Source organism: Lissotriton helveticus, chromosome 10, assembly GCF_964261635.1.
Source record: "Lissotriton helveticus chromosome 10, aLisHel1.1, whole genome shotgun sequence".
NCBI classification, from domain to species: Eukaryota; Metazoa; Chordata; class Amphibia; order Caudata; family Salamandridae; genus Lissotriton; species Lissotriton helveticus.
Window position 1 is genome coordinate 782,161,847 of NC_136071.1, and position 26,561 is coordinate 782,188,407.

General features: G+C 41.4%; 2 protein-coding genes across 9 annotated transcripts in view; one reads left to right on the forward strand and one right to left on the reverse strand.

Moving 5' to 3' along the window:
* Positions 1 to 4,748: 4,748 nt before the first annotated feature.
* Positions 4,749 to 13,573, reverse strand: LOC144785483 (uncharacterized). The gene is made up of 4 exons (XM_078664359.1): positions 13,483 to 13,573; positions 8,890 to 9,017; positions 7,391 to 7,520; positions 4,749 to 6,170 (listed from the first exon to the last, which is right to left on the reverse strand). The coding sequence occupies exons 2-4, from the start codon at positions 8,996 to 8,998 to the stop codon at positions 6,107 to 6,109; spliced, it is 303 nt and encodes a 100-aa protein (XP_078520485.1). The 5' UTR covers positions 8,999 to 9,017; positions 13,483 to 13,573; the 3' UTR covers positions 4,749 to 6,106.
* A 173-nt stretch (positions 13,574 to 13,746) lies between these two features.
* Positions 13,747 to 26,561, forward strand: part of ARHGAP12 (Rho GTPase activating protein 12) — a 399,139-nt gene continuing 386,324 nt past the window's right edge. For all 8 annotated transcript variants that reach the window (XM_078663344.1, XM_078663346.1, XM_078663345.1 and 5 more), the window contains exons 1-2: positions 13,747 to 13,878; positions 15,383 to 16,162. In XM_078663344.1, coding sequence (XP_078519470.1) covers positions 15,464 to 16,162 — 699 coding nt within the window. In that variant the 5' untranslated portion in view covers positions 13,747 to 13,878; positions 15,383 to 15,463. The remainder of the gene's footprint in view (positions 13,879 to 15,382; positions 16,163 to 26,561) is intronic.

The window sequence follows — 26,561 nt, forward strand, 5'->3', positions numbered from 1 at the left end:
TGGAGAACAACGCAATTTAAATGAATATGAAATTGCAATTGCTCAACTTGATAAACATTATCTCCCGAGGATCAGTACCATAATGGAGCGTTACCATTTTGGGTTAAGAGAGCAAAAAGGAGATGAGACTGTGGAAGATTATGTTTCTTCATTGAGAAAGCTAGCGTCCTGTTGTAACTTTGGTTTAACCCTTGATGAAAGAATAAGAGATCAGTTTGTACTTAGGTGCGCACATGATGAGATTAGAAAGGAACTGTGGTTAAAAGATGAGCCACCGCTTGAAGAAGTATTGGCCATAGCAAAGCAGGTAGAACATATGACAAAGTGTGTTGGTGAGTTAAAAAAAGGAAAAGATAAAGGGTCCTTGAACGAAAAAAAAGAAGAAACGAAAGTTGAAGAAATTGTTTGTCAAGTTAAGAAGAATGAAACAAATGAGACTCAAACTGGTTCTGGAAAAGAGAATTTGGCATCAGGTTCAGCAAATCAGAACAATTTTACACAACAGAGTAACAGATTTTCATGTTTCAGATGTGGTCAATTAGGTCACTTAGCCAACTCTCCAATTTGTCCTGCATTAAAGATTACGTGTAATGTATGTGGGAAGAGAGGGCATTATGGAAAATGTTGTAGAACAAAAGTATTTAGACCTGAATTGACAAGGAGACGTTGGAGTCAATCTCAACCTCAAGTTAGAACCATTACATTTGAGATAAAATGTGAAGTATCTGATCATCCAAAACATGATGTAAAAGTAGGAAATGTTATGATTAACTTCAAATTTGATTCATGCTCTCGTATAACTTTGATAGATGAAGAATTATTTAAAATGCATTTTGCTGGTAAAGTGAGAATGATGAGATCAGATGTGAAACCACTTGGGTATTCAGACAGTCCGATTAAAATGGTTGGTTGTTTCATGGCTGATATAGAACTTGGGATTAGGACCATTGTAGGAAAAATGTATGTTACAAAAAAAGGAGATACCTTATTGGGTTGGGTACATCAAGGTCAACTTGGTGTAACTTTGAATCCTAATGCCAATCCACAAGTTCAAATTAATCAGATAGATACCGTGGATATGAAGGTTATAGGAAAGGACCTGTGTGAAGATTTAACAAATAAGTTTCCTAACGTATTTAGAGAAGGTTTAGGGTGTTTAAAGGGTTACAAGCATCGTATCAGATTGAGAGTAGGAGCCATTCCCATCGTAGCAAAAGTGAGAAGAATACCGTTAATGGAGCAAGAGAAGGTGAAAGAGGAGATTGAAAAGTTGTTGAAGAATGGTGTGATTGAACAAGTGGAAGCGACTGAGTGGTTAGCTCCTGTGGTGGTGGTTAAGAAACCAACTGGTGAAATTAGACTCTGTGTTGATCTCAGAGCGCTAAACAAAGAAGTGGTAGTTGATAGGTTCCCCCTTCCAAACATAGATGAGATGGTGAGTACATTAGAAGGTGCTAGATTTTTTACCACCTTAGACTTGGCATCAGCCTATCACCAGGTTGTGTTGGATGAGTGTTCCCAAGACTTAACAGCTTTCATCACTCCTATGGGCACATACAGATATAAAAGGATGCCATTTGGCCTTGTATCTGCGGCTTCCGTTTTCCAGAGAATTATGGCTAGAATTTTAAAAGGATTACCAGGTGTCAGGTGCTATCAGGATGACTTACTTATTTATGGCAACAGTATGGATGAACACTATGGTCGAGTATGTGCTGCTCTCAGACGCTTAGAAGATGCGGGTATGACACTTAAAAGAAGCAAGTGTAAATTTGGTGTGAAAGAAGTAAATTACTTGGGTCATAGAATAACTGATCGAGGGATTTTTCCGAAAAAGGAATTAGTGGAGACTATTAATAAGGTTAAAGAGCCTGTGAATAAGGAGGAATTGATTTCCTTCCTTGGTATGGTGGAGTTTTATGGCAAATTTATTTGTAATTTTGCAAATAAAACTCAGTCATTAAGGAAGTTGACAGCGAGAAATGTGGAGTATATATGGACTGAAGGGTGCAAGAAGGAATTTGATGATATTAAATCCGAATTGAATAAGGCTCCTTCTCTTCAGAAATTTATACCAGGGTTACCTACTGTGTTGTTCACTGATGCGAGTGAAAAAGGTCTCGGTGCTGTTTTGATGCAGAAAAGAAATGGAAAGGATTCTTTGATTTGTTGCTCTTCTAGGTGTTTGAGAGGTTCAGAAGTAAACTATTCTGTAATAGAGAAGGAGGCTCTAGCCATCTATTGGGCTTTAAGGAAATTGAAGAACCTGATTTGGGGGACAAAGGTGTCTGTTCTTTCAGATCATAAACCGTTGAAGGAGGTCTTTGATAAAAAGGGTTTAGATGCAATCTCCTCAAGAATTAGGAAATGGATTGTATCCTTACAGGAGTTTGATTTTTCTGTTGATTATATTCCAGGAATTTCTAACAAATCTGCTGATTGTCTCTCAAGAATGGTGGGTAAGGAGAATTTTGTAGAAGAAGATGAATGTGGTTGTTCTGATGATTTCATAAATGTATGTGAGATTACAGAAGGAGCCATTGAGGAGAAAGAATGGAGAGATGAACTTGAGAAGGATGAAGAGATAAAAAGGGTGATGTTGTCTTTAGGTAGTAATTCTCGTTTAGAGAAACCATGGACTTTAGTTTCTGATAAGCTTTCTACAAATTCTGGATTCTTAACTCGAGGTACAAAGATGGTACCGCCTCTGGGTATTAGGAAGAAACTTTTGTCTCATGCCCATTCTGGTCATCTTGATATTGTCAAAACTAAAGAAATTCTACGCTTGCAGTTTTAGTGGCCTGGCATGGATTTGGAGATTGAGAGGTTAGTGAGGGATTGCCCAGAATGCTGTGCCAGTGATAAAATATTGAAAACTAAGCAGATGCCCATGGTTAAGAGAGTTTTGCCAAGTCATCCTTGGGATGAAGTAGCTATTGATATAGTTGGTCCTTTGTCAGGTGTTAGTGATACCCCTTATTTATTAGTCTTGATGGATTTGTACTCTAGGTGGATAGATGTGTGTGCTGTTAGAGAGATTACTTCGGAAGAGGTAATAACATTTCTTGATGCTATTTTTAAGAAAGAGAGTTTTCCTAATAGTCTTCTTTCTGATAATGGACTACAATTTTATTGTAAGTATTTTGAAGAATATATGAAGAAGTCTGGTATACTACATAAAAAGTGTTCTTTGTATCATCCCGAGACTAATGGTGCAGTTGAGAGAGTTAATAAAACTTTGAAGGAGGCTATACAATTGGCAAGGTCATCTAATCTAAATTGGAAAACAGTTTTACAAGAAAGAATAACTGCATATCGCTTTGCACCCCACTCAACAACTGGGAAGTCTCCATTTGTGTTGTTCAAAGGGAGGGCTCCCAACACTTGGTTGTGTCCTGGTTGGATGGATCTCAACAAGGGTATGGTGGATAATGGAATTGGTGAGTGGCGCAAGAAGGAAGAGAGGAAGTTAGAAGAAAGAAAGATGTATTTTGATAAAAGAAATGCTGTGAGTGTACAGAAAATACTAGTGGGTGATCTTGTTCGAATAAAAGCTCCTGTTGGGTGTAGATCTTGGTCAAAATATACTGAGGTGAGAGCAGTAGTGAAAGTATTTAGAAATGCCATTAAAACAGAAGATGGGAGAATTTGGAACAATAGCAGAGTGGTTGTGGTCAAGTCAAGAATCCCGGTACATGACTCTTTGTGTGGAAGACAAAGAGTACATTCTGCGTCTTCCAGTTTTGTCAATGGTGCAAATTTGTCCTCATCTTCTTTTAGGAGTCAAAGAATACGTAGACCTCCTATGTATTTAAGAGACTATTTACCATAGATGCATATCTCTCTATTATTTGGATATCTATAGTATACATTGTTATCATTGTTGTTTAAACTCTCTTTAGGAGGGAGATGTGTGATGTTGCTATGTATTTAATGTTAGTATCTGTACCTTTAATAGATTAGAGTTCTAAATGTTTGTGTTCCAATCTCCTACGAGATTCTGGAATGCATCTCTGTCCTGGAGAGCAGTTGAAGATTTTCTCCTGTGGCTGAGGCTTAAATAAAGCTACTCTTTAGATTCATAAGTTCTTCTTCTTTTATTTACATAAGAAGACACCACAGAGGACACCCATGAGACAAAACCGCAACTAAACATGAAGGTCTGATGCAACCGACCCACGCCTTCCAGAAATGATAAACCTATTCCTGAGCCATCATCATGAAGTGACTTATCTTGAACTTTAAAAATGGGCCACAGACAGATTAAAAAACTACCCTGGCCTTGAGGAAGACCTCAATGAACTTTGTCCCATAAGCAAGTGACAACTGATTATTAATGATCATCACTCAAGTTAATGGAATATTTTGACCTTAGTCACCAGCTCTCCCTCCTATGGGGCAACACTGATTGTGTTTGAACCAACATTTAGGCATTGGTCAAGGAATATGTTGTACTTGGGATATTAGTCAGTGTAATTGGGGTCTACAGGACCTAACACACAAGTAATGCTATTTTGAAGTAATTCTTATAAAAATGTGTGTGTAACCCCTTGAGAGCAGAACTCATTTCCCACACTATATAATGCAAACAAGGTTTCAAAATAGGGAATATAATGTTACACAACTATTAGTCTTTCATAATAAACCAGCGTTAAGGAGACACAAAACAGCCAATATAGTTTCAAACACAACATTCATCATACTGTATAGTAAGAAGAAAACAGTAGAACACCAGCTGTTGTTGAGATAAAGATGTATTTTGAATTCTCCAACTAATGTGAATATTTAAGATATTGTCTATCTAAATATCAGGTGTTAAGGATTGTTTCTTTTTAATACATTAGTTTAAAAAAATGAACAATGTTTATACACAAAAAGGTGCTTTAAGAATATGCCAAATGCTTTTTCTGTCTCTTCAATATGAGTGTGCTGAAAAATACATGATCTTTTTTTTAAAGAAATTAGGCTCAATACATAGAATAAAGTATGTGTGCAGAGAAATATGTACCAGTAATTTTAATGTAATGGTTAGTAAGAGCACGTATACTCACAAGTCCGACTGCTGTTACAGGCACATTGCCTTTAGGGTCTTTAAGAGGAAGGGTGACAAGATTTACATTTTTTCCTCCATGGTTGAAAGGGAGGATGGATGGTGGCTCTATTGTAGACCAGGAGTTGAATGATAAGACTGTGCAATGCTACTAAAAATATGTAATTAGGTATGATGATAAGTAGTGTGTCTGGAAAATGTGTGGCTTTATGGAGACTGGGTGTGTCGAAACCTAGGCTGGGTATGAAAGAACAATTATTGTGCCCAAGGAAGGAGAAATATAGTGTCATCTGACAATGGGGAATTTGGAGCATGACCAGAGTGTTTAAAATCTCAGATCAGATGTTACTGGTAAAGCTGGGCATGGTGAGAAAAGTGAGGGTAAGTCACGGGTGAGTAAAGGTGAGGGTTAATGAGAAAAGAAAACTATCTGGGTGGAAGATTTTATGTTGAAGTGAATTTCACTTACGCTTTGGGCCATGTTCTTCATTTATATTATTCTCATTCTTTTTCCTTTATTTTCCTACATTTTGTAACTTATTCCCACATATATGCCCATGCGTATTACACTTTATTTTTGTACAGAATTGTCTTAGCTAGTACAAACAAGATGCATTATAATTTCTTCTTTTACATGGATAGGTTTCTTACACATATCATAAGGGTGCCAGATACACTTTTCGACTTGTATGCATTAATTGTAGAGGCATTAATTTCTGGATGTGTGGGGTTTACTATGTTAGAGTGTATTATGAAATATGTGTCAGCTGGAAGGGGATTACTGGAACGTGGGACCATACTAATGGTGGATTGTTTATACCATAAAGAAATGTAACTAACTACTGTTAAGCTGCATTGGATCCATTATTCGCTTCTAAAGGAGGTCATCATGCTCTTGTTTGAGGATTCAGGATTTACAAGTAACTGGGGGTATGTAGAAAGCAATTGCCTTCAAAGTACAATATCTCTTAATGTGACCTCAGTGGGCAGGAGAGGGGCTCTGCAGCAGATTCCTTGGTGGGTGGCTTTGCAGGCCTATGCGACCAGTCGAGGGTGTTAGAAGACTTCCAGCATTTCCAGTGGAGTGACCACCTGGCATGGAGGCAAATTCTGGACAGGACTGTAAAACATCAGGACAAAGAGTTCAAATTTAGCACAAACATTCAGGAGAAAAAGTCATTTTTACAGACATGCCCGAGGAGATGCAATACCCCACTACTTTATCAGTGCATTTATTTACTATTTTCTATATGGCACTATTTATTCGCTGTGCTTTGCATGTGACTGCCTCCAGGTATGCTTCTTTACAGTTGCACATTTACAGTTATTAGTTCAATAGTATATTGATGCCCTTGAGCATGAGTCAAAGGCATCATCTTTACCAACAAATTCCCACTCTTTCTTAGAGAGAAATCAACAAGACAATTTTTATTCGTTTTCTAAACGCTTTAAACCCCAAGGCAAACAGTTTAGGAGATTACCAAGATAACTATCTTTTTCACCTTCTGCTAGTTTAGACAGGTTGAACAAACAAAAACATCTGCCGCACGTCACTCTCCACTAGATGTTAAACCTAAAAAACGTAATGAGGCAGAGCAGATGGTGTGGGCGACAGTCTCACACCTATTCCGATATGAGGTATCCACAATTTGTTTGTAGTCTCACAGCAGTAGAGTACGTGTCGGGGAATCAACATTTATCTCAGAACTGGGAGCCCAGACTACCAGACAAAGACAATTAAAGAGCAGGATGACATTGAGATCAGATGGGTGATCCACAGCAACTGATTCAGATTTTTTTTTGCTTCGAACTGGACAAATAAGGAAAATATGAACAAGGTGGTACAATTACTAAAATCAGACAAGATGGGTTTTTGGTGAGTATCGGAAAGTATTGCATACCTGGAGAGTAATCTAAGCAGAGAGGCCAGAAACATAAAAGGCTCTTGCAAGTGCTTGAACAAGCAGCACCAACCCTGGCAAACTCTGCAGGTGCAATGGTATGGTGGTTGTGCTTGTGGAGGATGAGCAGGGGCTGGACCTTTGAAAGGTTGTACCCTGGTGCCTTGCATTTTGTTCAGAACACCGGAGCAAGACTTGAAAACACCAGGACACAATGTGAACACTCTTTAAAATAGGACTCTACACACTTTAGGATACCAAAATACAACATAAACAAAGCTAAACACTCATTTGCCAAGTACAGTGGAATATTTATTGTAGCAAGTTCCCATATATCAAATGGCGATAAAATGCATATAGTGAGTGTATATATACACAAATAAATACATAGAAAGATAACTGCATGGACACAAGAATGAATAATTAGAACTTGTAATACTTCACCGGCTGTCTGTTTAGCATCATCATCCTTGTCATCACGACTGGGGAACCCATTGGCAGTCTCAAGCAGGGAGGTCTCAACCGGGCACAAAAAGCCCTGGGCAGCATGCCTGCTCCCAGGAGTATTCCTGTCAAAGCACCAAGATGTCTTCATCTTTAAACTCTTTACCAACACGGAGAGAGATTTTTAGAAACTTCCCCTCCCTTCATCTGCATTGCAGGTGCTGGCTACACTCTCTGTGTTGAGCTAACTCAGCCGAGCTGGCCAGGCTCTGATGAGAGCTGAGGCAGAATTCTTCACATTCTCATCCTTGGACACTGTATACATCCCATACCGTCTGTTCTAGCAGCTTATCTCTCTTGTTCGGTGAAGTGAGAAATATAAACAATCAGAGTGTGCACAAGTAGCCTGGGCCTGCTTGTGTTAACAGCTGAAAGGCCGGATCAGACAGACACAAGATGAAACCATGCTCACAAAATATAGTTTAAGTAAAAGGGAGTCCGAGGTCAATATACGATCTTACAATGTGTAACTGCCTGTACAATTACACTCCACCCCATGACCATTAACTAATAATTAGCATAACTCATAGGTGTAAAAGGTATAGCTCTAGGACGAAGCAAGGCTATAAAGTTAGGCACACAATGCATACAGCAACAAATAGATATCAAAATACATGTTATAATGAAAATGACACTTAAAATATAACTAAGTTGCCCAAAATCAGGCAACCATCCAAATAACCAATCCCACCACCCCGTGTCCATATCTTGCTTTATTTCCTTGACTAATCAATGCAACGCATTAAGATGCGAATGGATGAACGTGGAATGGTCAGACAAATTGAAATAACACAATCCTTCAAAATCTGCACAGCCATGGTTATGTTTTAACCCCTTCCATGCGGCCGCGATTCTGCGCCTGTGCGGCAGAATCGAGAGCGTGCGGAGTTATGACGGCCCCCAGCCGTCATCAGCATGCGAGCCCCGTAGTGCATGACGTCTGGGGGCCGGCATCAGCATGGAAGGGGTTAAAAGCAAATAGTTAATAGCAGCCCTACTTTGTAAAGCAGCTTTTCTTGTTCCCTGAACATCCAATACCAATTCAGCTCAAGCAGTAGAAGTTTCATTTATATTTTTCATCATTAAACATGCAAGCTTGTTTATTATCCTAGTAGCATACATAGTTAATGCAGGAACGCCTACTATGGATGTAGCTAAACTAATATATTCAGTTTTGGATAATAAGGTAATTTCAGAATCACAGTCAGGTTCGCTAGAATGTAGGTGTACAGTGTATTGCCACACAAAAAGAGCCATCCCTTGGCTCTTTTTGTGTGGCAATACACTGTACACCTACATTCCAGCGAACCTGACTGGTGGACCATATGCCTTAACACGATTAGGACTTATGTTGTTTCATTTTAATTCAGCTTTACATTCTCGCTATTTTAGAGACACATTTCAATTGTCTAAAGACTGTGGTTCTGAAATTACCTTTGTCATCACGACTGGTGGTTGAGTCTCTTGGTTGTGGAAATCCATGGACCCTTCTGGTCCCCTCCGGACATGTCCGAACACAATCCAAACACTGCAATACAGACATAAACACGCCTTGCTGTGATCTAGAAGAACAGAGAACAAACAAGTATTATTCAGTCTCGCAAATAGCATTTATTAGCAAGCACATGTTCCCATTTCTCCACTCCAGGTCTCATTACAACTATGATGTTGTCTTTTCCTGTAGCTATGATTTCAGCAGGTTCAGGAGGAATATTGGGGGATTAGACCCATAATTTGGATCCTGGGATTTTCTCAGTGGAGCTGAACCCTTCCTTTCCTCGTACAGTATGAAGGGCTGGGGCCCTCTCCCTCCTAACAATTCCTCCAAAATCTGGCATGATGATAATCCGAGCAACTCGATCTCCGGGTTCCATTCATTCTCTCAATCAGGCCCGCAGCCTGTGGGTAGTAAGGAATATGATCTAGCCACTCGATGTTGTGCACAATAATCCTGCACCAATTTGCCTTTAAAATGAGAAGCACTGTCACTTTGGATCTGCAATGGAATACCATAATAAAAAAATAAGTAGATTCAGTGTTTTCAAAGTATTCTGCTGAGTGGCGTACTTACACAGAAAGGCTATCAAATAGCCAGAGTTAGTATCCACCACTGTACATGCATACTGACAACCCCAACTAATTGGCATTGGCCCAATGTAGTCGATCTGCCATATCTGTCCTGGCAGCTTTCCCCTACCTAGCTGACCTCTCACCACCTGTAGGACTGGTCTATGTTGTGTATGCTGACAAATGGGACATAGCATAATCGCAGTTTTTATCAAATCTAAGGGAATTTGCATCCCTCTATTGTCTGCTCACCTATTTGTTGCTTTCTCTCCCAGGTCTCCACATTTTTGGTGTGCCCACTTAGGCATTCCCACCAAACCAGAATCCTGCGTCACCACCTCAGCATCCTGAATTTTGTGTTTTTTTTATCTGCACAAGAATTACACTACCGTTCTAATGAGTCTGTTGGGCAGTGGGCATCTTTGTGATATACAGTAACTGTGCTTTGCTGTAACATTTCCCAGATTTCTTGCCACAACTCTTTACCCCACACCTCTTATGAATGTATCATCCAGTTATGGGCATGCCATGTGGGAAGCCAGGAAGCTAACCCATTAACAGTAGACCATGAGTCTGTGTAAATAAAACACTTTCCAGGTAATTCTTGCTTCAAAGCCTCATACACAACATACAGTTCTGCAAACTGGCTACTCTTTCCCTCTAAGGTAGTAGTTAACAATTTCTTGGTCACAGGATTGTACGACAACACTTTCTAATGCCTCTTAGCCTCCACATATCTGGCTGAGCCATCAGTAAACCATACATGTCTCTTGTCTTCTGTAGACAATGCTGCAAACGGCTCACCCCACTTCACAGGGGACTCCTGTAACACCTTTGTATTGTCCACTGGGGCCTGCACCGCCTGCTCATGCAACACTGCAGTACCTTTGGGGCACTCCAATTCTCACTCAACCCAGTATAATGCGACCTCTTATGAGCAAGCTGACTATATGGAACTAATTCCCATCCTGGTATTTCATTTGGTATCTAGGAACCTGCTTTATCCATTATTGTTTTTCTGCCAAACCTTCTGTCCTTTCCACTTCGAATCCTGTTTATGGCACCAAAATGATTGTACCTGTGCTCTTGTCCTCCAGGCCCGTTTTTGCCGTACTTTTCCTGTGGCTACTGCCCCTGCGGCCCCTCCCCCCTGCTGTTTCTCGCTCCCGCCTCCCAGCTGTGCTTCCTTCCCCCCTTTCCCTATTGTAGTACTTAAAATTCTGGACCCGTGTTATAAACATCATCGTATCATGACGATTTTGATATCAGAAGACCGAGAATGGCTACTATACTATGCACAAGCAATTTCGTCATATTCAAGTGACGATTTCACCTTGAAAACGTAGTTTTCGTCCTGAACCCTCAGGTTCCATTTTGTGTACGGCAGCCATTTTGTGAGTTGCCCTCACATAGGCCAATGACTAAGGCTAAACACGATTCTGAAGGACACGTACACCTTTGCTGACTTCTCTGTGACCTGGGCAAGCTGACTCCACTGCCCAAGGCCAAACCTGTTTGGTCAGTTCCTCTCCCAGTGGCCGAACGAGATAGTATCAAGGCACAACATGCCATAAACCTTTCATCACACACAAACCACGCCTAATCTTGCACACACCTGTCCCTGTTTCCTACTTTATGACCTGCTTTACGAGGAGGAGGTGCCCGTTTATATTGGGGGTCCGTCGATATCTGATGAAAATACTGGGCCTTGCCAGATAATTGATTGTGGGCTGGACAAACTGAAATATGGGCTTGTCATCATGACTCTGCTTTTTCTTTGTAGTGAAAATATGTGAATGGTCAACTGTAAACTAAAGAATGTTTGCCTGAAGCATAATATGGCTTTGTAAGATTGAGCAGTCTCCTGAGAATATACACCGTGTTGTACTTCTAGGATACCTGTTACTTGGTTGCAGCCAATAAATTCGATCTTTGACTTCACCTAGAAGACTCTGTGTTTCTGTAGTCTATGCAGGAAGGACCTGAAGTCTTAGGGTGTACCCCTGGCACCGCTGGGTTCCGAAAAACCCAGTACTTCACTATTTAATGGCGGCAGCTATGCAGCTGCGCCCCGCTGGCGTGCCAAAGGCAAGCCAGTCTACGCCCGTCCACGACCAGTGCCAGGGACGCTGGGTCTCCGACCACCCACTGCTACGACTCAGCTGGTCTCCTCACATTCAACCCAACTGCCAGCTGTCTATGCCGAACTCCACCCACGGCCAGTTCTCCTTCCGTCATTGCCGCCAAACCTTCATCACCTTCTGCCTCCCCACGTCCGTCGCCCCCACGCCGGACGCCAACACCCCAGAAGCCCTGTGGGCACTCCCTGCACAGACACGCTGTTGAGATCTGGGACCTCATCGACACCCTTGCACCAGAAGTCACCTTCTTTACAGAAACCTGGACCAACTCCACCTCCGCCCACATCGCCACCGCCATCCCTGATGGATATAAGATCCAGAGGAAGGACCGCTTCAACCACCCGGGAGGAGGACTTGCCATCGCGGACAAGAGCGCCCTCAGACTCACCACCTCCAGCACGAACAACTGCCTGCCCATCACTGAACACTTCCATTTCTAGATATAGACCAGCCCGAGAACAACCCTAGGAGGCACCCTCACCTACAGACCTCCCGGACCTCGAACCGCGTTCACCACTAACATAGCCGACCTCATTGCACCCCACGCCATCAGAGCGTAAACAGTTACGTAGCCAACTGCCTGATTCTAGGGAGAAGGAAACATTGAATTATTTGGCACATAAATGGGTTACCGACCTGATAAGATATGAGCTAGAATCTGTTATGGATGTCTTCCGTCAGTGGGAAGCACCAAAACAGAGGTACGTTTTTGAGAAAATGTGTACTTTCCTTTGTGAGGGATCAACAAGTCTCTGCTCCGCAAACTCCTGACCATTCAGAACACTGCAGACTGACTCGTCCTCTGCATCCCTCGACACAAACACATCACACAACACCTGCGAAACCTCCACTTGGCTCCCTGTCGAGAAGAGAGTAACTTTCAAGATGCTCACCCACACCTACAAATGCCTCCACAACACCAGACCCCAATATCTCAACGAAAGACTCGCCTTCCAAGTACCCAAGAGAAACCTCCAATCCGCCATCCTCACCCTAGCCCCACGCATCAGCAGAGCAAGAACGGGTGTAAGAACCTTCTCCTACATCGCGGCAAAGACTTGGTACAAGCTCCAGACATTAGAAGCGCCCCCACTTTCACATCTTCAGGAAAACAGCCCTCAAGACCTGGCTATTCGACTGAACAGAGCTGCACCCTACCCCCCTCTCTTCCCTAAATGCCTAAAGACCCTCCCTTCCTTGGCGAGTAGCGCGCTTCAAAATTCCGATTAATTGACTTGAGAAAACGGAAAAACCCTAAGGAAATTCACATCGATGAAATTCCATGTGATGTAACAGGACGAAATTGCACAGCAAAAGCATGTTCTAAAATTTAAATCGATGATGATGATGAATTGAAAGCAGAGTTTGCGATGGTCGATGCCATTAAAGTAAACCATTTACTATCATCAGACACTAGGATACTGGAGCTAACAATGGTAGTAATTGGAAACGCCTACACCTTTGGTGGAGTTATTCTGTGTCATAAAAACTAGATATCTTGAGTGCAGATTCGTCATCTACTGAACAGCAGTCCATTAGCAGTATGATGTAACTAACAAAGTGATCTAGAATACAAGATTCCATACAGAATACAGTCCTGTTATAAGAGAAATCAACAACAGTTGTATGAAAACGTCTCTACGAATGTTTTAACCAGAGGCATTCACATCCGACCTGAACAAAAGACCAAAAGGACCTGTCCGGTTGTCAGACGCGAACAAATCGCTACAGGGTCCAGCCAGGTGCCCTACTTCACGCTCCCTTCCCTCTATCCCCTGCCTCCCTATACATAATAGCAAGAGGCGGCGGTAGAAGCTACCTGGTCTGCCTAGCACCAGACAAGCCACCACCACCTCTTGCGTGACTGACTTCAGATGCAGCACTAAATACACTACGAACTTCGAAGAAGGGTGGCACCGGTCGACTAACAAGAGGAGGGATCGGACACAAGCTCGTGTGGCTCCAAGGCCAATCAGCACTTCGTTCTTTTGTACGGCGCACTAGGATTGGCTGAGGTGCCTCTCAATGCTCAAATCCTAGGTCACCTTAAATATTATCAGCACCGCCTACTCCCAGGCGACTTCCAGAATATGTTCAGTTGTGGGATTGGTTGTTATTCAACACGGAAGTTCTAACATTACGGCCAAATGACATCCGTTAAAAGATCTGACTGCTACGGGCAACATACAGGAGGCTGAATTCATGGACGATCAGCGTAAGTAGCGATCTATGGTTTTACCAGAACTAAAAGCTTTGATGTAATTATTTTAGTCTTGAAGACTGGACACTGCTCACACGCGTAGTTTGGTGGCTTCGGGGTAGTCCGAGATTCCGAATCACAGCAAGATGCAGTTTTGCTCGGGGAATATAACATAGTTTCTTCTATTTTACTGCTAAAAACTAATTCATTATATTTTTTCGGAGGGTAGGTGACTTAGTTGGAGACTAGTTAGTTTAGCTCGTGCTTTTAAGTTCAGAAAAAAAGCCAGTCTTTTCAGTCCTATTATGTGTGTTCTAAATCTGCCAAAGTTACAGCGAGGCTCCACCGGATTTAACAACATCTGACACACCTGAATTTTCTATTGAAACATGGTAGTGTGATACTGTTTCGTTTTTTCATCTAAGAAAACCGCCAATTGTTGGACTAAAAGCCATTGTAGTGGGCTGCTACAATTTACGTAAAGATGCTTCTTAGAAAAAGCTTTATCATGCATTAAGGGACCTTCTCTTTAAGCAGTTTATTGTTATGGCAATAACCGCGCCCCTTTTACCTTGATGTACACTAAAAAAAAAAAAAGACGACACTTGCCATTTTTATATACGTTTCGTACAATGTGAACTGTTTTAAGGAAGCACTGAGTTGATGTCCAGTGTTTGATAATATGTACTGGTGACACTTACATCATTTGATGGCTAGTGTTTTTGATTTAATTAAGAGATTCAAGGTGACGATGAGAGAGATGCGTGGAAACGTGACATTCGCATTGCTTGCCCCTACGTCTGTTAAATTGCCGACAGTCCTGTGTCATTGACATTCTCAGACAACGACATTTCCATTAGAATACGAGCTATCACATAAAAATAGGTAGAAATAATTGTACTGGATCTGATTGTAATCCAAGTATGTGATCCTACAGAATGCAATTATATTCGTGTTGTGTCTTTCATTAAGAGTGGGACGTTAAACTCGTTAGAAATACTACAATGCACTAAAACGTTGATGCAATCAGGAAGTATGGAATTAATCCGGATTTAGAGCTCCAGTGCATAAAATCGGTAACTCAAGCAAAACTGGGGATGTATTGTGAATTAGCTGTGCTTACGTTTCACAGTGTTACTACCTTAATCTTTTATCTCCGGCCCTCTTCCTACTTCATTTTATATGGAATAATACATAGTAACCCTTTGAGATGTAATGGTGAAAATGTGGTAATACAATACACAGTATATTTTCCCACTCTTTCTCCTTTCTGAAAGAGTGCTGTTTTAGACTATTAGGCTTTGTTTACTGATTTCAAGGAGGGTTTTATGTTTAAAAAAACATATTGCTATGCTTGCACTAACATGTTTTCTAATCATGTTAAATGCTTATTCTTTGTTTCTCTTCCAGTCAGTTTTATGTGTTTATTTTTGGCACTGTCTTTATGCCCCGCTCCCTCGCCATTAAGTGGAAATATGTGTGTATATGTGTGACAAATGTTACTTTTGTCTTTACTTAGCTTTCCTGGGAAAACGGAAGCCAGAGCCAGAATGCTGCTAACGTTGCCCTTCAAGAAAAGGTGAAGCACTTTTTTTTTTAAATGACAATGGCTGACAAAGCTGGAAAGACCACAGCATTTCCTGTGTACATCGAAGTTGAATACGATTACGAGTATGACTCAAAAGGAAAAAAGATTGTTATAAAAGAGGGTGAAAAGTACATTTTGATGAAAAAGACTAATGATGACTGGTGGCAGGTGAAAAAGGATGAAAATTCAAAACCTTTCTATGTGCCAGCGCAGTATGTTAAAGAAGTAGTGCGCAAAGCACTAATGCCCCCTCCAAAACAGATTGGCTTAATATCAAGCAACACTATGAAACTAATGCCAGGACTACAGCGATCGACTGAAAATGTGAACAAGCCACCAGAGCTCTCAAGTTTTGGAAAGTCCTCTTCTAATCAAACCTCCAATCTGGTTCGTGATGCCAATCAGAATTTTGGGCTGAACACTAGTCCCGGCCAGAATTTAGGCCCCAATACTAGCCCAGGCCAGACACGAGGCCTGAGTCTGGACCTGGTCCAAAATAATGGGAAACTGACTAATGACTTACACTCACCCAAGACGACCAATCGGAGCCCTTCAGTGGCACACTTCCCACTTCCTGAGTTCATTGAGGTAGAGAAGACCAGTTTCTCGAATGAACCATCATGTGACTCAGCTGGAGAAGGATCAGAAAAAATCCATCAAGATTCAGAATCTGGTGATGAGCTCAGCAGCAGTTCAACAGAACAGCTGCAGGTAAGATTACAGTTGTTATCTTTTTATTGTTTACTCAGTTGCTTCATGTGCTTGGATCAGAACAACAATAGACTGTAAGCATCTTTTGGATTTCCGTTGTTGTAAATGTCTAAATATAGATTATTTTAATAAGTCTCCCCTATTCCTCTTTGCTTTTTCAATCTACACTCCAAAGGGGACATATGGATTGACTGCATGTGGTAGATTTTCCACGCTCACTGCTGTAACTGTTATGGGCACTAGCTTTGGTCCTTCCATTTTAAACTCTAATATGCACATCCCTGTTTATGAATGGGTATGTGGAATGCACAGTGACCTTTTATTGTATTTTTCCCAGTAATCTATTCTCGTTTTTTAAATTATGCTGATTGTACTTCTGATTAGATTGTGTTATGGAGAAACTGAGGTACTTTACTATGTCCCTTTATCTTTTTGTACCATAACCCAGCATTGGGCCTTTTTCGTTCTTGTAAGAAGGAAGTGTGAGAATGTAATCATGAATTCCATAATGAGGGTTGACTTTCTTGAGATTCAAAACCTGCCCTTGTGAGGGATCCTAAATTGTGGTAGTTTTCATGTCTCTATTGAAGTGTTCAAACCAATGCACACAGTGGTTTGTAACAGTCCTAAGAAGCAATGTTCCCTCTAGTAGATATTCAGAATGTTAACATAACCCACCAGTTGCACCCTTTTCAGCCATTGGGTGCTCACTTCTACTGTCCTAGCTCCTAACCGTTAAATGTGTACTTAAAGAATGTTGTCGATTTATTCCTACCATGGTGTAACCAAGTTTAAGCAGTGTTCATGGGGTGCTTGAGGTAGTGTGTGTTTTCAATTTTCTGCAATTGATACGAAGTTTAGCTGGATATGGCGAGCGCTTCTTTTTTGTTGTTGAATATTATGCTGAAAAAATCCGCAAGGTGAAGCTGGTTGTCACTGTTGTATTTTCTCTAAGTCGTTCTCTAACATTCCGAATAATTTATTTTCCAGTATGGATTTTTAAAGATGTCATTTAAATCTTGTCATACCTATAATTAACTTGCTTTCTTAGTATTTTTATTATAGTTCTGTACTGGCGGGGAGTAGGGGGGGAGGTGGCGGAGGTGTTGAATCCACAGGTTCAATTTTCAAAGACCTGACAAAATAGACTTACAAAAATGTACAAGTGGTCACTGATTAAGTCTACAAATTAGTAACTGGCTCAAACTTTTACAAAGTGGTGTGTGTCAATGGGCTTATGAGAGCACAGACATTGTAAAACCACGTATTTCCTAATTTGGCTTTTTAACCCTTCAGAAGTGTACTCCGTGCTCTGACACAATTGTCAAACGGCATCTCCAGTTGATTTCATGGGTCATATTCCTTTTATTTCGTGGACCAACATTGCCAGATAACAAATCCATAATACTTTAATTTGTGTTTAATTGTGATTCATTCTTTGAAGTTTTCCAACCAGTCGAATTTCCAAACTTCTTGACTGGTTTTGCCTTGGTGTTCTCCGCATCATAGCAGAAGTCGCATCCTTCATTGGACACTTTAATGTGATTAATGTCTCCAGCACAATTGGAAACTCGTCCTTGGAATAGCAGGCGGCTGCAGATTTTATGCATCGGTATGCTGATTGATTCCTTCCCAGATTCCCTTCACTTTGCCTCTCTTTAGAGGCCATGCATTGTTAATATTCCTGTTCGCTTTAAGTGCTTGCATTATGCTTGTAATATGCAGTTTGCCTTCTGCTTGAACTCCAGAGTAATTTGAACACATTGAATGAATGGCCAGTGTCAACTCATCTACATTTCTCCGAACTTGGAAGGATGCCTGGCGATACTCTGCTTTACCTAAATATTTATTTAGATTATTCAGCTCTGCACCAGACCGCTTGATCGGCAGTTGCAGTTTAAATTATTTTCGTCTGTTGGTGGTATAACATTTTTATTAAAAACAAAACTCGGCGCCCACACATCTATTTGTAGTTGTCACTCTAAAATGTAAGGTTTAAGGTAAAATAACGTGTTCTTGTCGTGGTCATTAATGTAGAAATGCTGATATTTTGCCTGGAACCGTGCATTTTAGTAATGCTTGATGATAAAAGGAACTTATTTGGAGTTTTACGGATGGGTATTCTGAAAATATGGTGGATTGCTACCCACCATACTTGAGGTTCTGCTGACTTTGACTGTGATGCACTTGTAATCAGGTGGACTATAAATTCTCTAATAAAAGAGAGAGGGACCCCAAAGCCAAAGGGATAGGGTTCCACAATTGACAACAAGTCAAAATATAAGTCCCTTTGGGCGAATTACCATAGAAAGACTAGTTCTTATAGACAGACCATATATAAAGACACACCAATTCAAAACGGTTAACAACAAGGAAGCAATATAAACAATGTAAAAACGATATAAAAAACTAGTGAAAACACTATAATAAAAGTAAATCTAGACAGTTTATTCACATACACTATATTTTGTTAAAAATGGGAAACATACAGGACGGAACACTAGAAAATAACTGTTTTGAATTGGTGTGTCTTTATATATGGTCTGTCTATAAGTACTATAAATTCAACATGTTTTTGATTGTGTAGCCTGTCCATCAAACCCAAAAAATGCCTTGGTTTTTTTTTTTTGGGTCTGTAAAACTACGTGAGAACTGCAGTAGGCAAATTCTGCCCTGCTGGCATTTGAAGCTGCGACATGCCGATCACGCACAGATTTCAGCAGCACGTGGATGAAAACACTGAGCTGTTTAACACGCTACATCATGTTATTTATTGAATGTGCCAGTCCCCTGGAAATATCTCTTAAGATGTTGGCACATTTTCCTTTCTCTGCTCTGAGTCATTATATGCAGAGGCCCAAATCTGTACCATTCTTTGCCTGGTGCTTTTAAATTGGCAAGCAGTTTCAAGAAGCTTCTTTTTAACTTCCCAACAGATGGTTGTAAGTTGCTACTGTATCAAATAAATATTAGATTCATTTTGAAAAGTCTATTGCCATGTTAAAAAAAAAAAAAAAATCCTAAACCGTGCTTTTCACCTTCTGAGAGTAGATCTTGACAACCATGTTTGGTGTTTCTGTTTGTCCAGTTTGTAAGGGTATGGATGGCCTTTTAAGTCCACTTAACGTTCCAACCAATACTAGTCTAATAGACCATTGGTAGGGGTTGTTGGTTCTAATAAAGAAACGGTCTGGTGGCTAAGTTCTCGACAGTGGAAGCAGGAGACCAGGGTTTGAATATTTACTTCTCAATCTTGACCACACTGAGTAATGTTGTTAAATGAATGCACCTATCTGTGCTTCACATTCATTCTTTGCCAACATTTCTGGCACAGACAAACTGGTTAAATGATAGCTAATTAAAAACTTGGGCATTCATAATCCCGACGTCTGGATGATTTTAGATTACGTGATAATTAGACTCGTTCATAAACTAAACATTTCCAGCAAGGCTGAAACGGACGGTAGGTTTAGGACTGCGCCTCTTATGACACTCTGCATGTAGTATGAGTGATGATTCTATCCCAGCCCTAGCAGAACTTAAAGACAATAAGCGACCTATCTGGAAATTACCAAATGCTCTGGCACACTACTGGTCTCTGACGTCACATCTTTGGTGTTGATTGTTGTGTATTCTGACAGCTGTGCTGATTTCTGTTGCCACCCTGATGGACTGTCCTTCATTTATGTAAGCGGCGAGATCTGTTTTTAGTGATTGGGTGATGCAAGGAAGCAGGATGCAGCAGGGCTGTTAGCGACTGCAGCTCCTGCATAGCAAGACCCCTGGAACTAGAAATCTGCTTTATTGGCGAAGGTCAGAACAGCATCTGTTGTTGTAAGACTGGGACCAATGGGTGTGGAAAGATGAGTTGAAGTGCAGAGTAACATGATTGGGGAACTGTAAAGGACCACTTAAGATCACCTCTCCACGCCTATCGTGTTGTGTCATTTTACTTACTTAAAAAAAACTAAAAAACGAGTTCTGATGGAGAAGATTACCATAAATGTTGATTATAATTGGGACGATACCTTCAATCTAATTCAAAGCAGTATTGCAACACCAACAGTATTGTATTGCCATTACATAGAGCTTTCCTTTCCCTTGCAAGACCCAATAAGCTTTCTGTGTTGTTGATGTAGTTATTCCTAATGGATACTTTTTTCTTGGCTTTTTGACACGCTCTACTTTCTTTTCACACATTTCGATCGGTCGTAGACGTACTTTTAGTTTGTCTTAGAATGTCATGTTATTTTTTTTAAAGTTCAAGCAGAATGCTGTTAAGCTTTATATAGCTTTGGTCGCCCTTGCTGTTTTTCCTAATTATGTATTCTCTTGCTACTAGAAGCCTGTTTAGTGGGGAGATCAGTTGGTTAATCAACCTGCTTCAGCCATCTTGGTGGAGACAGAAAATTACGGATTCAGTTCCAGAAGGGCTGACTCGGCTTTCCTTCCTTATGAAATCGATTAAACTAGTACCATTAAGTTGGAGATTACTGATTTAGGCCTGTTGTCGGTGGAGAGAGCTGTTCGTTCACACTGGGTGCTGTAAAAATGCCCTGTGTTTATACTCCTACATTTTTGCAAGATTCCAGGAAGTTTCAACATCAGAAAAGCATAAAGGTACTTTTCTACTTGCCGTTTCTGCTTGGGGGTCATCTCAGACTTGTCGTTTTTAGGTCTCGCCTAAGCGCGCGGAAGCGCGTTCTCGCCGAGAACCTATTGTCGCCGTGTCTGCTTCCCAGGAGACAATCCTGGCCGCGCGCATCGCCTTGGAGGCGATTTGAAACTGGCACACGCCGCGCTCGCCGTGGCTGTCTCCTGGGAAGCGCAAACATACACAGGCACACCTCCCCCTGCACGCATGCGCACACACACACACGAGCGCACATACACGCATGCACACAGAGACACTCCCCCCCCCGCCATCGCACACAGAGGCACACACACAGGAGCGCACATACACGCACACATACAGAGACACCCCCGCCGTCGCACACATACATACACACACACGTGCACACACGCACACGCACACACACACACACACACACACGAGCGCCCCCCAAGGCCCACTTACCGCCAATCCGGTGTTCTGTCGCCTCCGCGGGGCTCTCCCTCAGGCATGGGAGCCCCGCGTCACCACTGCTCCTCGGACCAGGAACTCCGTGGGCGCGGACTTCGCGCACAAGACGGAAGTCCCGCCCCCACGCTAGGTTTCGTTTTCGAGTGCGCGCGCACATATTGCAGTCATTGGCCATTTTAAGAAGGGCTCGCTCTCCTGTTCAGCAGCTCTGTCGCTCTGCTTTCGTATCTTATCACGGTAAAGTAAAGTAATGTTCAGCACAGGTTATATGTATATGTCAGGGGACCTCCACACTGATTGTCGAATCGCAACACACAGGAATTTAAGTTAAATATTATGCCTCTGCCTTTGTAAGCATTTTATTTGGAAAGCAAATCCTGAAATACTGAATGCAGAAAGTGACATTTTATTCAGAATCCAAGTGTAGGATGTCCCTCTGAGTTTAGAGACATGATTTCCAATGACAGGAGTTCCTGATTTAATCTTAAAGGTGGCATTGCTTTGATTAACATTGTTTTAAAGGATGGCTGTAATGCATGTTTGGTTTGTTTTCAAAACTTTTGAATGGTGTGCCCGTGCCTGAGGTGCATCATCAGAGCTGTGTGAATAATACCAGCTGTGAGCCCGTGCGTGAGGTGCATCATCAGAGCTGTGTGAATAATAGCCGCTGTGAACCCGTGCCGGAGGTGCATCATCAGAGCTGTGTGAATAATAACAGCTGTGAACCCGTGCCTGAGGTGCATCATCAGAGCTGTGTGAATAATAACTCCGTCAGCCCCGTGAGTGAGGTGCATCATCAGAGCTGTGTGAATAACTGTCAGCCCTGTGCCTGAGGTGCATCATCTGAGCTGTGTGAATAATAACTGCGTCAGCCCAGTGCGTGAGGTGCATCATCAGAGCTGTGTGAATAATAACAGCTGTGAGCCCATGCCTGAGGTGCATCATCAGAGCTGTGTAAATAAAAACTGCGTCAGCCCCGTGCGTGAGGTACATCATCAGAGCTGTGTGAATAATAACAGCTGTGAACCCGTGCGTGAGGTGCATCATCAGAGCTGTGTAAATAAAAACTGCGTCAGCCCCGTGCGTGAGGTGCATCATCAGAGCTGTGTGAATAACCACTGTGAGCCCGTGCGTGAGGTGCATCATCAGAGCTGTGTGAATAATAACTGCGTCGGCCCCGTGCGTGAGGTGCATCATCCACATTGCTCTGGTCATCCAAATTCCTGCACTCTGTACCACACTGCTTTCAAGAACAGCATACTCTTGCACACACTTTGACTGCTCACCAATTCAAAGTTTGCTAAAAAAAGTTATGCAACGCATTGTCATACACAATGCCAATAACTCAAACTTTAATGCTGCGAGACCTATTGCATTGTAAATGCTTGTTATTTTTTTCCATGTATGATGGTGCCGCTTTATGACCTGGTGATAATGTGATCTAGTAGACAAGATGCGATAATTCAAATCTGAATACCTGGATCAGCCTAACCGCTTTTGTACCTAGGAGTTTCTATTTAAAGTTGCACAATGTAACTGCACTGCACGCTTCATAGTGCTGCACCAATCACGTTCTCTGTCCACTTCCCGTCACAGGCAGGTTTCTGTAATCTGTTCTCAAATGTCCCTTAAAAATACTTTGCAGAAATTCATGTTCACGTTCTCCTGCGACTATAAAATAAAATGTAACACACTCTACAGCTTCTTGGAGTTAGCTCTACACTATATCCAAGCGCTATGAGAAACTAAGATCTTATTTGCATAGTCCACCAAGATATTACTAGATCAATATATGCAATTTTGGCGCTTATCAAAAAGCAAGTTGTTTATGTCCTTATATAAGGACCGACAAAGCAGTAGCTGTAAAGTGCTGTGGTTGTGCTTTTCTGCATCTCCCATGGTTTAAGGTGCTCTAGTGTAGGATAGCGACATGGTGATGATATAATGCAGATTTTCGGCAGCTTGTAAGTTTCTCTTCCTTGGTACTAAATTAAAAAAAAAACATGACTTGCCTGGAAAAAACCATGTGCCATAACCGTGTTTGCCCTATGCTTGCAATAAAAATGTTACATTTATGAAACAGTCACTTGTGGCTGTTTTACTAGTTATTCTTTTAAACCAAAGTTGTGCCTTGGGTATTATTATTAATAGTTTGTGAAGATGACCAGGTTAAATCATGAGCTAACCAAGCACTCCTATTGCAGGCAGCTACAGTGCTGCAATGTTAATAAAATCTTTTGAAACAGCGACTATAAAAAGAAGATGGAAAGAAAATCGCCATCTATCTGGCACCCGAAGTGCAAGCAAAATAAATAACTGGTACTTAAAGTTAAAATAACAAAATTAAGCATACTTTGAACCAACTTAGTCATTGATAGGAACATTTATTTTTAGACATTTGAACAATGTGCACAAACTTTTTATTTATTTATTTATTTAATTTGTATGGCGCGTTATAACCACAGGGGTCTCTAAGCGCAGTCATCATTCAAAGTGAAGGGAGCCAATGGCAGTGGTCACTTGGCAGACTGATTACCCCATGCTGTGATGGGCAACCTGAAAATGTGATTGACAGTTTAACAGACCAATCGATGAAGCCCGCTTTCCAAAAGACTCTCTATATGTTATGGATTAATGTTTCAGAAAAATAATAGTCTGGCCATGAAATTAAAGCTGTCAAAGTTCAGACTTAAAAAAAGTACAATGAGGCCATGCATTTTAAATCTTTACAAAAAGAGTTTCATCAGAGTACTTTTTAAATCCCTAGCAAAATAGTAATGTATCAGACTGGTGTTAAAGACGAAAAGTTTTTTTTTTCTGCTCACCAAACATTATTCTTCCTTTTCATGTTATATAAGCCTGTAATTTCTAAACATATTACAGACCTATACAGGCAAATGATTCTCTCTCTCTCATTCTCCTCTCCCCACAAGCCCTCTCCTGGGTTGGCATTTGATGAAATTGAAGTTTGTCTAGTCTTGGGAACATGGGTGGCAAAGCATCTCTATTCCCGTCCAGAGCGTTTATAATATGCTTGTGCAGCGTGGTATCATTTCTGATCTAATTAACCTAATAGGTCTGTGTTGTGGTCTGTTATGAGCTTCTAATAAAGCACTCATGTGCTACTTACATGCCCTACAAGTGCTAAACAACAGCTCTGAAGGCAGCATGTTGCCTGCAAGTTCTGGGTTTACCTAGACTGACTGTGTATTAGTGAGTTGGATGTTATGATCTTTTCCAGCACCTATGCCAAAGAGTTCAGTGGATCATGCTTCTGGGTAGTTTAGGGTTTTCCTACAATGGAACACCGTCTAGTGGTGGCCCATTTTGTGACATTGCCATATGTCAGTACAAGTATGTTCAGTGGGTCATGTACTCAGTCATGGTATTGCATGTTGGAACCCATAGAAGGGTGCTGGGTTGGTCACAACTATTCTTATGTTTGTGTGAGAGATCTAATTGTTTGTGAGGCATTGGTATACAAGCATAAGATATGGAACTGGAGCATTCCTCGCTCCAGTAGCTAGTGAAATTTTAGTGGATGATGCCTGTAAATTTCATACTGCCGTTGAGGAGGGACGTAATTTTTAGATTTCACAACCATACTGACATGCAGATTGGGGCAATACGTTGGGACAGCTTTATCCTCCTGAGGAAAATACATTGGATGTATGACGATACAACGCGATCATTTAAATTGCGGTACATTACATTGCTGATTTTACAACGCAAGTCCTTACAACGACTTGCGCTGGAGGACGCGGGACTTATTTATTTATTTATTTGTTTATTTATTTGTTTATTTATTTATTTGAAAGGTTTTATATAGCGCTGGCTAGACCCGGAGGTATTGGAGCACTTTACATGAGAATCAGATCATCGTTACAGGTTAAATCGTTACAAAGGTTACACCGTTATTAGAGCATGGCAACATAGTTACTTGTAAGGTCGAGATAAACAATAAGTACACATACGTAAGGGGAAAAGTAGGCAAGGGGAGAGATTCAGGGGAGGGGGGTCGGAGCAGGGGAAGTAGACAGATAATGAAAGCGGGAAAGAGGAGGGGAGGGTGACTGGGACACAAACCGGTAGACGAGTCAAAGCAACTTCCAAAGTCCAGTAAGCTGTGATCCCAGGGGAAGTTGTATCACTTCCCTATCTCTGTTGCAAGAGGCTCCCTTTACACAGTGGACTCTCTCAGAGGGGTCTCAGACTCCAAGGCCCACATACTGGATCCTTCCCCAAAAAGGGGAGAGGAAGTGCTTTGGCAAGGGGTGATTTACAATTCCAACCCCATCCCACGTAACAGTAGGGAAGGTGTTGGAATAGTAAATCACACTATTCCTTAGTATAGAGCGCCATCTAGCGCAAGTCGTTGTAACTACTTGCGTTGTAAAAACAGCGATGTAAATGTATTGTGTTGTTTTGATTACGTTGTAAAGGTTGTTTTCCAAATATATTCTGTTATTTCACTGTGCGAACTACTCGGTCAGCTTTTTGTTGAGGGGAGCAGAAGTGTTTCTAAGATTTGTGGAAACTGATCTGGTAAATAATTAATCTGATTTAGGTTTTGTTTAGAAGAAGTGTGTGTTTTGTTGTTTTTTTTTTTTTAAACATTTAAAACCTTCACAATGTATATATGGTAAAATAAGCTGAGTAGCAGCATAGATTTGTATATGATGAGTAGCAGCGTTTTCATTGTTAAAGTGAGTGTATTGTTACCAGATGCAAAATGTTTTCATCATTAAGTTGTATGCAAAATATACCGGGATTTAAATGTAGACTATATATAACATGCACTAATCCTGATACTTTGGACAGTTGTAAGACCAGGGTAGTTGTCAAGGCAGATGCGGGCCCCCTTCCCATGATTATCCTTCTCAGCGTTTTTAATGCGGTCATCCACTGCATCCCCTTTAAATGCATTGCCTTTGTGGTGAGATCCCAAAGTCTTCACTCCCATGGTTCAAATCATTTCAATTGAAGTGATGAGAGCAAGTCCCTCCTTTGAATTTCCTGTGATCCCACTGCAGTCACATGCCCGTGTCCAAGCTTTTCCCATGTTCACTTCTCCTTGTTAAGTTGCTCCTGGTACATTGCCTGAAAGTCATGTGTCTTTCTGACCCCTCTTTTGCAGGTGAACCAAAGATCTATGCCGGTGCTCTGATCAAGTAAAATTTAGCTTCCAAGAAACCTGGGAAGCTGATCACTCCAATTTGCACTTAGTGCGGTACAAATCGTTTAGCATCCCCGGAAAAAAATCAGTGGCTGGAAGAGCGAGGGGGGGCTTCTAACGTTTGTAGATTTGTCCCTGGA

Excerpts from the sequence above, each read along its gene's own strand:
- LOC144785483 (XM_078664359.1), bottom strand. The coding sequence starts at position 8,998 with ATGTCTGTATTGCAGTGTTTGGATTGTGTTCGGACATGTCCGGAGGGG. Across the intron at positions 7,521-8,889 it reads CACCAGTCGTGATGACAAAG|GAATACTCCTGGGAGCAGGC; the intron begins GTAATTTCAGAA and ends GTGCTTTGACAG. Across the intron at positions 6,171-7,390 it reads CTAAACAGACAGCCGGTGAA|TCCTGTCCAGAATTTGCCTC; the intron begins GTATTACAAGTT and ends GATGTTTTACAG.